Source organism: Lepisma saccharinum, chromosome 1 (genome assembly GCF_977018435.1).
Source record: "Lepisma saccharinum chromosome 1, izLepSacc3.1, whole genome shotgun sequence".
NCBI lineage: Eukaryota > Metazoa > Arthropoda > Insecta > Zygentoma > Lepismatidae > Lepisma > Lepisma saccharinum.
The window spans coordinates 223,589,749-223,602,422 of NC_139229.1; the positions used below are offsets into that span (position 1 = coordinate 223,589,749).

The 12,674-nt window shown below is 36.6% G+C and overlaps 1 protein-coding gene across 1 annotated transcript in view; it reads left to right on the forward strand.

Annotated features, from left to right (window-relative positions):
* LOC145979390 (persulfide dioxygenase ETHE1, mitochondrial) overlaps nt 1-12,142 on the forward strand; it is a 37,941-nt gene extending 25,799 nt beyond the window's left edge. Inside the window, exons 5-6 of the mRNA XM_083112262.1 lie at nt 3,337-3,453; nt 7,632-12,142. Of these exons, the coding sequence (XP_082968388.1) occupies nt 3,337-3,453; nt 7,632-7,681 (167 nt within the window). The 3' untranslated portion in view covers nt 7,682-12,142. The remainder of the gene's footprint in view (nt 1-3,336; nt 3,454-7,631) is intronic.
* Nucleotides 12,143-12,674: the final 532 nt, after the last annotated feature.

The window sequence follows — 12,674 nt, forward strand, 5'->3', positions numbered from 1 at the left end:
AAATACTTAAAATAATATTATGGTGCTTTCAATCCAACAAAACTCACCACCACTTTGTCTTTCTTCTTCAGTGATAGCAATAGTGCTTCCTTAATACAGTTGGCAACACTAGTTACTAGCTAGCCAATGAAAATGCAATGTGTAAAAGAAGCAACCATTACATCATGCTATATTGCCACATTAACATCCCTGTCGAATGGTGTGAACCGCAAACTGGAGCGCTATTTAAATGTTTTAAATTATGTTTGCGCAAGTGTGTCCAAGAATGGAATGACATATTGGCAACAATGGCAAAGGTTGGCAAGCAGGGTAGAACACGTGATGCTAAGAGGGAGGGAGACGAAACTAAAATTGAGATCTGCACTGTGAAGTTGAGCCCCTGTTTTTCTTGTTCTACGGTGAAGTTGAGCCTGGGGTGGATGCTATTTAGCTTGTTCACTAGAAGGTTGAGTTGAGCTAAATAGCACCCACCCCAGGCTCAACTTCACTTCACCGTAGAACAAAGAAACATGGTAAGGTTAACTTCCTGGACATCACCATCATCCGTGCACTTAACAAATTCACAACCACTGTCTACAGAAAATCGGATTCAGGTAACCAGTACTTACTCACTCTATCTAGCCATGTGTGGCTGAACTTTTATCGAATCATTGAAATAGCCCTGAAACATGGCTACACAGAAGCACAACTTTCCACTTGGTGCAGTAAAGCGGAAATACAGGTCAGACACCCTAACCAGCCACAAGAAACCCAGCCACAATCAACCTCTAGTGGTCAATATAAATGGTTTGCCTTCCCCCACCATCCCACCACTTCCAACCGCATATCCAAAGCCCTTCTCCCATATGGCATCAAAGTAGAGCACAAACCCAATTCCAAAATAGCTGATAAACTAAACAAACACAAACGGTACTTCCTCTCCCCCCTTGATAACCCAGGTGTATAGGATGCAGAGTGCGATTGCAAGGCACATTACATCGGCAGATCCATCAGATCTGTCAATGAAACAATCCAACAGCACCTAACAGATGTGAAAAAAGCCCAACCCACTACTGGTCTTGCTAAACACATCAAATACAATAGCCATAAAATTCAAAAAGTACAAGTCAAACACACTTCCTACACACTTGCAGACACCAAAATCAAGGAAATGCATGCCATAATGCACTTCCTGCATGAGCTAAACATCAATAGCGGACAAGCGCACCACACTTGGATTCCCCCACAACAACAGTTAACGCTGGAAACTAGCAGATGACATGGATGCAGACGTACAGTAAACAACAGCGCACCTAGTGACAGCCGGAAAATTACAAACAAAAAACGCACGCCAAGCAACTGTACAGCAACTTCCAACGGGGATGGTGGCAGTGGCCACTGAAATTAATAGAACGAAGAAGAAAAAACAGTTTTGCGGATAAAGTGAGTACTAGTTTCTCCATATTTAATTCCTATATCAGGAGAAGAATGCAAATAGCCTCAGTGCTGATGCAACCATTATACTTTTTAACAAACAATGCAAGGAGTTTCAAAACAAGATCAATACGTATTGTATTTGTAGGACTACCCAAATACTAAGAAAATGTTGTTCCACAAAATTGAAAACGTTTTTTTGACAATTTTAAAAATCAGAAAATTAAGAATTGTGCTTAAAACCTTTCTGCCTGCAGCTTCCTAAAATTTCATCATGATTGGACAAACCGTTTTTGATTTATAGAATTTCAAAAAGAGTGATCGTTTGCAAAACTCAAAAAAATCTGCCCTTTTTTTTGTCTTTATGACTATAAAAAATATAAGGCAAACTCGTAAAAACATTTGGTTAGCATAGATGAACGCAGAATTGAATAAGCTAAATATTGATGTAACTCGTTTTAATGTAGGTCTAGTGGTTAATTTTTAATTGGAGTCCAAACTCAAGTATCTATAATTTTTAATCTGATAGTAGTGTTGGAAGGAAGAGTCCATTTACTGGGAGGTAGCTTAGGTATCAAACTAACATGTGTTATAAGTGAGGAGCACCGGTTCAATTTCATGGAGTAGATACAGCAGTGTTGCCACTGTTAAATTTCCAACCATTCCCTGCTGATGAACAAAAAACTGAATTATTGGGTGAAGTTTTCAAGACACACCATGTTAATTGTTACCACATGGTACTGAAAGATACATCTTCCAAGTATTCTCAACAGAAATTCCTGCTTGGGAGAAAGATCTTCCGTCCATCTGCTAAATTTTAATATACTTGTCCTGAAGAAGACCCTTGATGCTTTGGGTCAAAATGTCCACATTTTATTTTTTCATCTACTAATCATATTACATTATATTACCACCGTCAATAAGTGGTGCTTCAAGTGTGGGAGGCGATGTAGCATGGTGCACACTTACACAGATCCACGTATCTCTCAAAATAGTTGCCGTTGGCCGCTATGCACGTCTGCCAACATAGGTATACTGTTGGAAACACTGTTGAAAGATCTTGGTAGAAAGATCCTGTATGGCTTCTCTCCTGGCAGTGATTATCTCCTCAGCTGAATGAAATGAAAAACGACCCATCGTCATCAGCACTACTGATCAGGTCAGCGTAAATGGTCATGTGATCGTCACGTTGGGTCAGGATGCGTGGCACACCGTTCTGGGTAACACACATTTTCAGGTCATCAGAGATAATTTTGTAGAATGTTCTGTGGCTAATCCCTTCTGCTGCTGCGAGATCTACCGTTTGGGTGCGGTTGGCACGCACCAACATTGCAAATTCTTTGATCTTGGCGCAAGGAGTTTGTGCCACTTTAACACAGCACTGTGACCAAACGTGTCATTGCTGTACACTTGCTTCATCATCTGAAATGTTTCGCTAGAGGAATTGACTAATTTTTGGCAGATTTTTTGCCCATTGCTCAAACTGCAATATTCTTGACTACCGCCACTTGCATTCATCTACACTTCACAAAATAGACCATAGTTCTGCTTACACTGTATGCATGCAGCTACCTCTTGCTTGGACAAGAGAAGAACTGGCACGGCACCATTCCATGGTGCAACCTATCCACTGTAGTGCACCACAGCGACACTATGGCCCGTCTACAAACATCTTGACTGTACTTCGTATTCCTCCATGAGGATGAATTGTTGACCACTCAAAAAAATTCACTGTTTCCATGTAATATTAAGCTTCAGATGAACTTGAAGAATTCCTTCACCTAGTAATTTTAGCATACTGTTAAGTATGGTGTGAGAATTTGTCTGCAGAAGTGAAATACAGTGTAGACTGCATGTAAGAAACATGTGTCCAACAGATGTAATAATAATTGCACAATAACAGCTTACTATGATTTCTTTTAGGTTTCACAGTGACTAGCGTGATTGAGGAAAAGATGTACAATCCTCGTTTATCCAAATCTCTCAAAGAATTTGTTGACATAATGTCTAATCTGAACCTTGCCTATCCGAAGCAAATAGGTTAGTACACATATATATGTTTGTATCATATATGTCTATGTGTATGAATGATTTCCAGTATTTCTCATGTAAGGGAATTATTTTTTATGTTAGGATAATCTCCATAGGTATTAGTTTTAACTGCTTGAACATGTATATTTGTAAGAAAATATTACTGGAAAATGTTTGCACGTCCATCGATACACGAATGTTGAATTACTTGAAAAAACATTTTAAATTTTTGCAATTGTCTTGACAATCTAAACAAATTTTCATATTACTTGTTTTGTGTTCACCATCAAGAAGAAATTAGATATACACACATGCATACAATTATACATTTTTTTCTAATTTTCTGCATTTATTTTTGGTAATCCTTTACTCATTTGAAATCATTAAAATTCTAAATGACAAGTACACGTTACTCCATCTAAATTGTAAGAAATAAATCTATACTTTCATATCTTTATATTTTGGTTGCTACTTAACATATTGGAGACCATTAGCAAATAGTGGAGATATACCACTCCTACACTTAATGCTGTATGGATATTTTTTCAGTTTTTAAATTTACATTCTTGCCAGAAAATCTGACAGGCAAGAGTGAGGTGAATGAATAGTCTGTTTTTCTTGATGCCATCATTTTGAAAGCTGAATCCCTCATTCAGAAGCTTGTTAGAAGAAGATGCTTTTGATTGTTCGCCACTTTCTAGTCTGATCCCAATTTTGATGCTTTGTATTATGTACTTTTAATTTTTTTTTCAAATGCTAGTGCATGAGAATCTAGTTATTTCAAATTGAAGAACAGTGTGTGAGAACAAAGTAGGAGTTGGAAATATTACTACATATTGAAGTTGATCTACAGACTTTACTGTTTTTAATGTTGCCCCAGCTTAATGTACTTTAATTAGCAATAAAGCAGGTTGCTAAATTGACAGAAAATGTAATATGATGCCAGGGTTGCCAGGTTCAAATCATGCTGGCGTGGATGGTTGTTTCGTGATGTTTGTCACACCATTTGTTCGTGGTCAGCATTAACCCAAGATGTAGGAATGCAATTTGAAGTAACCAAAATAGAAATAGTTTTATTGGTAATTTATTTTCTATTTAGTAACAATAGTTATCTGCAAAAATATAGTTTTAACAGTGTTGATCATGCCTAATGAATGCTTTTGCATGTAAAAATAATGCTTCAGTGGTTATTCTGATTGCATGATATTTCCAGCAATAATAATCTGACAAGCCCTTTTGCTCTAATAAACCTAGGAACCAACACTCATGATAAATCTCTAAAACCCGAAGAAGTTGACAACCTCAGTTATGCTATCCTATGCTATGCTAAGTTCATGCTATGATGTAGGCAACCATATTGATACTGAATTTATTTGGTGTCAAGCTTCTTTGTCAGATAGCAGAAAATTGCTGTTAACTAGAGGTGGAAGTGGTTGGAGAAAAAGAAACACTGCCTTTTCTGGGGGTAAAATACAAGATGTTTCTATGTTTTTTTTTTGATTGGGTTCTTTTCTGGGTTTTTGGCCAGTGTGTTTCAAATGAATAAAGATACAGTTGGCAGTACTTTTCTTGTTTCACAGCTTTTGTTTATCTCTACTGCAAAAAGACATGTATTTCTAAATTTTTAATAGAACTTGCAACATGGAATGCATATCTAGACATAAGCAGTAGTTTCATAAAGAGCCGGCTTTTTTTAATGGATGTTTTTTTAGTGTTATCTTCATATTTCAGTGGGCTTATTAAATATACACATTCACATAACTAGTGTAGTTTTCTACTAGGAGAGTCAAATGAAAACCTTAGAAGTCCAACAGAAAGTATATTATACACTATATATAGTTCAAATTTATATAAGGCTGCAACTATTATTTACAAAACAACCTCAATGCTGCAACACTGATCACCATTTTTGCCATGTTAAGATGGAACCTCCTCCACATACTTGCACCAGGGAAGAGCTGTAGTTTATTGCCCTCTGGAAGCCTCGAACTTACGGAAATTCTTTTGTAAATAAAAATTCATTATCTCTCTTCATGCTTACTACACCAGCAAGTTCAGAAACGAAGGAGGAAGTTCAAAATGTCCTCAATTTGAAGGCAGATGGGTGGAAACTCCTTCGCAGCGGCTCAAAAGTGACCACACGTACATCCCAAAGATTATTGTTCGTGAGGTGTAAAGGCACTGACTCAAACTTGAAATTATTTGTAGATCAGAAGTGGGTCTGTACTGAAATGCAGCAAACTTATGGAACCCTACATGAAGAAATCTACTAGATTAAAAACAAATTAAGGTTTACATTTGACTCTCCCTTGTATAGAGTGGTATGATTTTCAGTTTCAATTTGACATAGGAACATACACATGTTCATATTTCACATGCAGTGGTTTTCAAGCTCTGTGAGACCACAGCCTGGTAAATTCATTTCTTAAAAGTTGATGCACTTATTCCAACCATTTTACTCATAAATATTTTTCTCATTTAACCTTTAGCCACCGGACTTCTTCCGCACCTGTATTCTTGTTCATGTTGGAGCATTTTCGAACTCGCGCTTTTTAAACTTGCTGCGAAGTACAAAATTAATTGCTGCCTTGTGCTCGGGGCAAATATTGGCGATTGGGCCTTTGCTCCCTGAATCCTTAATTGTCGGCCATTGCTTAAAATGTTACTTTTTACTTATTCTTGCTTGTAGAATTTATTTTTTAAAAAAAAGATGCAGTATTTACAATTTATATTCACTTTTAGAAATCTATCCCATAATAATATTGCAGTAACAAAGGGAAACAAGAAACTTTTTCAAACTTCGCTTGTTAATAGTAGTAACAATGGATGTATTGTTTTAATTCGAGTATGTCGTACCTTCACAATGTATACTAAAGACGAAAAAGACTGAACTGAACTATTTTGTGTAGTTTTTGAGATATTGCACGTTAATTTCTGCTGCGCACTGCTGGTCGAAATATCAACCATCCGGGAGCTAAAGGTATACATGGATTAATGTGCACCCTTGAAATTAAATATTAATTAATAAATGATGGCATTTTCATAAAGAGTAATAGCAATTGTTCAATTATGTCTAGATTCGCTGACAGAATTAGTGCATCACTGTGTTCGTAGGGCTGAGCCAATGCTGGTACCAGAGTAGCATCGATATCAGAAGGCATTGTCTGGAATTTAATCACTGATGCTGACTGGTCCATTTCTAGAGTCCAGGTGTCTGGTTTAGTCTAAATATAGTAGAAATTATTAAAATGTTGATTGCTATGATGTTGTCGTAACAGACAATTTGCATGTTAAAATTTTTAAACTGGACTACTTTTAATTGCTAGTGGTGGTGGTATTGGGTAGATTCAAACTGGTATCGGCCCAGCCCTAAATTTTGCATCCATAACTCTTGAGAAAGAGACCTGTGTGGTGCGTAGTGCAACTAAAAGGAAAGTTATTTAATATTTTACGTTATGGGTGACAATAAATGTGGAGAAACTAGTACTCACTTTTATCCGCAAAGCTGTTTTTTTCTTTTTCAATTAATTTCAGTGCCTACTGCCACCATCGTCATTGGAACTTGCTGTACTGTTGCTTGGCGTGCGTCTTTTGTTTGTAGTTCTCTCGCTGACGCTGGACCTGATGGCACAGGTGAATGCAAGGCACATTACATCGGCAGGTCCATCAGATCTGTCAATGAAAGAATCCAACAGCACCTAGCAGATGCGAAAAAAGCCCAACCCACTACTGGTCTTGCTAAACATCAAATAAAATAACCATAAAATTCAAAAGGTTCAAGTCGAACACACTGCCTACACGCTCGTAGACACCAAAATCAAGTAAACGCATGCCATAATGCACTTCCCGCACGATCTAAACATCGATAGCGGGCAAGCGCACCACACTTGGATTCCCCCACAGTTATCGCCCGGAAATAGCAAACAACACGGATGGAGACGTACAGCAAACAACAGCGCACCTAGTGGCAGCCAGAGAACTACAAATAAAAGACGCACACCAAGCAACAGTACAGCAACTTCCAACGAGGATGGTGGCAGTGGCCACTGAAATTAATCGAAAAAGAAAAAAACAGTTTCGTAGATAAAAGTGAGTACTAGTTTCTCCGTATTTATATACTACTGCGTCTCTTTTTTCCCAATTATGAATGAGTGACAACTTAACAAAAATGAATATTTCTTTTCCAGATCGTGCATTACCAGCTAACAAAGTGTGTGGGATTCAGGATTTAATGTAATTTCTTTGACTCAAGATACTCCACAGATTCTTAAGTGTAAAAGGGCTGGCAACTATTGTTGCATTAAAGTGAATTTATATGTTTACAATTGTTGAATAAACTTGAAGTGGCCTTAAAAATTGTACATTAATTCTCTCACTTCAAAAATAATACCAATTAACTATGATGATTCATAAAATTTAATTCATTCTGTAATTCTAAGACCTTCATGAAATGTTTTAGGAAATTGAAAGTTGTTACAATTGCTCTGAAAAGATAACAACTTTAATTTAACACAAACACACACACACACAGTCAGAGTATACAATATTTATGGAATTCTTATGTTTGATGGAATGTGAAGGTGTCATGGGCATGCTAAAAGATTTGTAAGATAAGAACAAATAATTGTTTAATCAAAGTTTGCAATACAAGACTGAAACTTTGTGACTAGAAAATTATTATTGGTGAAGATATGGCTGTATGGGCTTATCTCTAAGAGGGACAAACACAGTACAGTACCCCCCCCCCCCCCGCCCCTAAAGCATGCTTACTTCTCCTAACTCACATTGATTTTGAAGTTTCAGTTTTCCTGTGATTGTCAGTGATTGCTTTCAATTATCAGTCTCCTGCAATAGTTAATGCAGTTAATAAATTAACATCGAAATAAAATTACATGTAAGAGAGATGCAATTCCCCTAACATTCACTTGGTTACCTCATACCTTTTGTAACTTTCAAGTGAACTGTTTTTACCTTTCATGATGTACAAGTCCAAACTACAGGGTAGTCCAAAAGTATGGAGACACCCGAATAAAAGTTGAGTGACATTCTGATGTGCAATACTAAAATTGTAGATTTGTAATAGGGGTGGGGGAAAATGTTATAGGGCATATGGCAATGATGGCTGCCATCTTAAAACCTACCATCTTGAATTCAACTTCAAAATTTTAAATGGAAACCACAGCTTGTAACTCCTCAATTGAATAGGAAATTTTCTCATGAGTTCAATGGTATGTATGTTTATTTTGGCTCTAGCACCAACCATGACAAAGTTATTGACATATCTTTGCTGTTGTCACCCCAAACCATGCTAGTCATGAACCTAAGACCACTCAAGTTCAAATGATGTGTTCAATGTGCTGACCACTCCAGTGTTGTAAAAGCTGTCTCAATCCCCATTCGTGCAAAACCCTTGCTTAAAATGTCTGCGGTAATGCTGGTACATGTGTCGATGATTTGTTGCTTAAGATATGTCGATGATTTGTTGCTTAAGATATTAGACATCCTGAATTTACACTGAACACATGATGGCCTTGACATGCCCCCACAGCTAGAAATCTGATGGAGTGAGGTCTGAGGTGGCCACTCCACAGCACCTCGCCGACCAATCCAAGTGTTAGGAAACTGCACTTCCAGGTACTGATGAACACAATTGCCTTTATGAGGAGGAGTGCTGTCGTGCTGGTAGAAAACAGGGAATGGCCCATCTTTAGACAACAGAGATGACAAGATATTCTCTTCCAGCATTTGAAAATACTTTACTGCACTTCAAAGGCAAAATGGGGTTTTTGCTGTATTTGCTCTATGGCCCATTTTGCAACAAATTCTAATGGTGATCAGGATCGTCAACTGATAGGTGGTGGATAAGTTGCAGCTTACAGGGGTGCTGCCACTTATGTACTCTCAGAATCTGCATGACAGTCATGAAGCTAAAACCATTTTCTTGGGCTTTGTTTCGAAATGCAGAATGCAGCCAACACTGCTGTTGATGTTGCTTCAACCGTCGACGTGTGTGGTGTGCCTGATTTGGGCTTATTCACAGACCCCGTTTCCTGAAATTTGGCAAGCACCTTACTGACAGTGCCATAGTGGATAGGGCCCTATCTGCGTGATTGTCGTTGAAACCATCTGCAATCATTATGCTTTGCTCACCTGAGATCAGCACAATCTCGATGCACTCTGCCTGCGTTGATGCATTCTGCCTGCATCGAAGCCATGCTGTGTTACGTCACATGCAAGGATAATACAAACAAAGATACATTAATAACTTCGTCACTGTTGGTGGAGCAACAATCAGCATACCATTGAACTCGTGAGAAAATTTTTAATAGAGAATTCCAAAATATTTCAGCAAAACTACTACTGTCATGTGCAGTCATAATGCTGTAACGTCTAAATGATATTTCAAAGGGAAGTGATTTATAGACCATGTTATGTTTTGTATTTTTTTCCAAACACTACAATTCTACATCATTTCCAACTTGAAATTACATGTTTTATAATCAGTGCTTTTTAATTATTATAAAGAATTTGCAATTTTGGAACTTGATTATTGAAGGGAAGAAACCATAATGTTTTCTCTGTGTACTTTGCCTGGATATATGATAAAAAGTAGAAACATATAAAGTGAGACAAAATACAGTGCAAAGCAAAATCCCAAGTGTTTTAATGAAGAAATAAATGAAAATACTGTTTTTTTTTATTCAGCACACCTCATACGAATGCATGTAAGTAATTCATATTCTGGACATATCTCAGGATTTGAACTAAATATGTTGGAACATTCCAAGTAAGAACATGGCAGAGAAGGGATTTTCTAAAATATTTTTAGAGTAATTTATGCAGTTGTAGGAATTCTCTTAAGTTTATTCCTTGTTAAGAATTTCCATTTTCCTTCCCACATTTTGCTGCAAAATGAAACATTATTCTGCGACTTTGTGTAACTCGTGGGATAATTCACATTAAGGAAAGTATTTTGTCAGCAGATTAACTCAAAATAGTGCATTTGAGAGCTTATTTCACATTTTGCAATTTGTGACAAAATATGGTTCATAAATATACCACGCACACACTTTTTGAAAACTCCAAAATTGTAAATGATATTGTGTTGTCTGCTAAATTCAATCGTGCAATGTTATTTATCTCCATGACTCATGTCAATATCAGTTCACTTACATTAAGAAGCTGTAAAAGTATATGATTCTTCAGATTACAGATGAGAAGTTGGAAATAGGGGTGTTATAAGAGCTCAGAACATAGCTTAAATTTCAAGTAATAAAAACACCAGAAAGGAAATTTTAAATTGATAAAAATATTCCCTTGGTCACTTATGTGTCGTGAATGTTTATTTTTCAAAAGAAGTTTGTAACATGCTGAAAATGTTTCAGAGAGGCACTACAGACGAAGTTTCTGGAAATTGGAGACGGGGTGTGTTCATATCTTTGGTTTATGAAAGAGCCTGAAATGCATTTTTTTTTGTTAAAAAGATGAAGGTATTAGAAATATTGACCATCTTTGTTAATGGAATTGTGGTAATTGCCTGATTTTAAAAATGGTGTTTTATGCAGTTGTTGCATCTAGAAACCAGTTGTACAATATTGTTACATTGGACAGTATTATACCAAAGACTTGTTTCATTTTTGTGACTTTGGTGGCATGTGCTGAAGATGGAATGAATGGGCTGTGAATTTTAGGATATTTGTGTATTTCCATATTTCATACAGTTGTATGAATATTGTTGTACAGTTACAGAAACTGGGGACTTATCAGTAAGTGAAAAATGAAAGAATTTTAAAAGTTGAAAATTTTTGTTGAATGTGTATCTTGTATTAATAATTATTATTATATCCAGCTGCAGTTGCTCGGTCGTTAGGGTGTCTGACTACCATGCGAGAGACCCTGGTTTGATCCCCGGCAGGGGAGAACCGGGACTTTTTCCACCTGTTCAAGCTGCTCCGGTGCCCACCCAGCATCATATAAAGTGGGTACTGGAGGAAACTCAGGGGGGGGGTAAATGCAGCCAGGGGTGTGGTGCTAATCACATCACCCCCACCTTCGGCCATGATCAAGAAAGTGTGGCGCCCTAACTCCACACCTTCTATATGCTTTCACGGCATGGTGCAAAGCACAGGGGGCACTTTACTTTTTTTTTACCTTTATTATAATAATTATATATATAATATAATTGTAACATCTTTATTTGGGTTTTTGTCACAGGTGACTCAATATACGTACTTTGTAAATGTAAATTTGTGTCAGGATGAGTTTTGAACTGTTTAAAGTACTTGTTGCCTGTGAGTTTCATTAGAATTGTAAATATTTTGTATACGTTGCTGCAGTTTTTCGTATAAAGTAAGTTGATCAATATTTTCTGTGTATATTTGTTGTAAAGGAAGTATTTTATGTTATGTTCTACATAGAATTAAATGTTGCTTCTTTCAATTAGTAAACAAATATCATCTTTCTGTACATTATATCCAAAAGGTTTGTCAGAATAATAAGGAAATAAACTGAAGTGTTTCAGTCACTAAACAGAATGCAGTTTTATGTGATCTGTTTTGATTTTTTTCATATTTTTACTATGTTATAATTTTCAGTTGTTGAATTTTTAGATTTGCTACAGCTTATAGATTATGTTGCAAGTTTTGCAAGTTACTATGTTATTGTTCTGGGAATAGAAAATAAATATTTTTATTGTTAGTATTTTGTGTATGTGTGGTTTTATTTCTTTCCTTTTTTATTCATGGCTGGGGTATTCACAGAATCTTTCATGATGGTTATTGCAAATGTTTTCCTCAGAAATGTCATTCCGCAAAGTGTCAAGTTTGTTAGAAGTATAGGGATTGTTCAATTGCATGCATTGCTCTGATGATGTAATTGTGGTACAGAGTGAATTCATCCATGTAAGCTGTTGAAGAAATGTGTGCGGCAGTATTACACTATGTAGATATAAAGAAGATTAACAGAACTGAACGCAAGAAATCAAACGTACAGTCACAAGACCTGTTCATTTCAGAAACAGGATGGAAAATTAAATATCTGAGTACCCAGCGTACAAAGGGTTAGGGGGCCTTCCTTTAGCTATATATTCACTAGGGTGTGGATATTTGCCTATTTGTCTTTTCTATTCCTTTGTAGTAAAACATGTTTTAAGTTCGTTTCATGGTGTTTCTAGTTCAAAATCTAATTTTTATAGTGCCTATAAATGCCTATTTTGAGGGTTAGTGCCTATT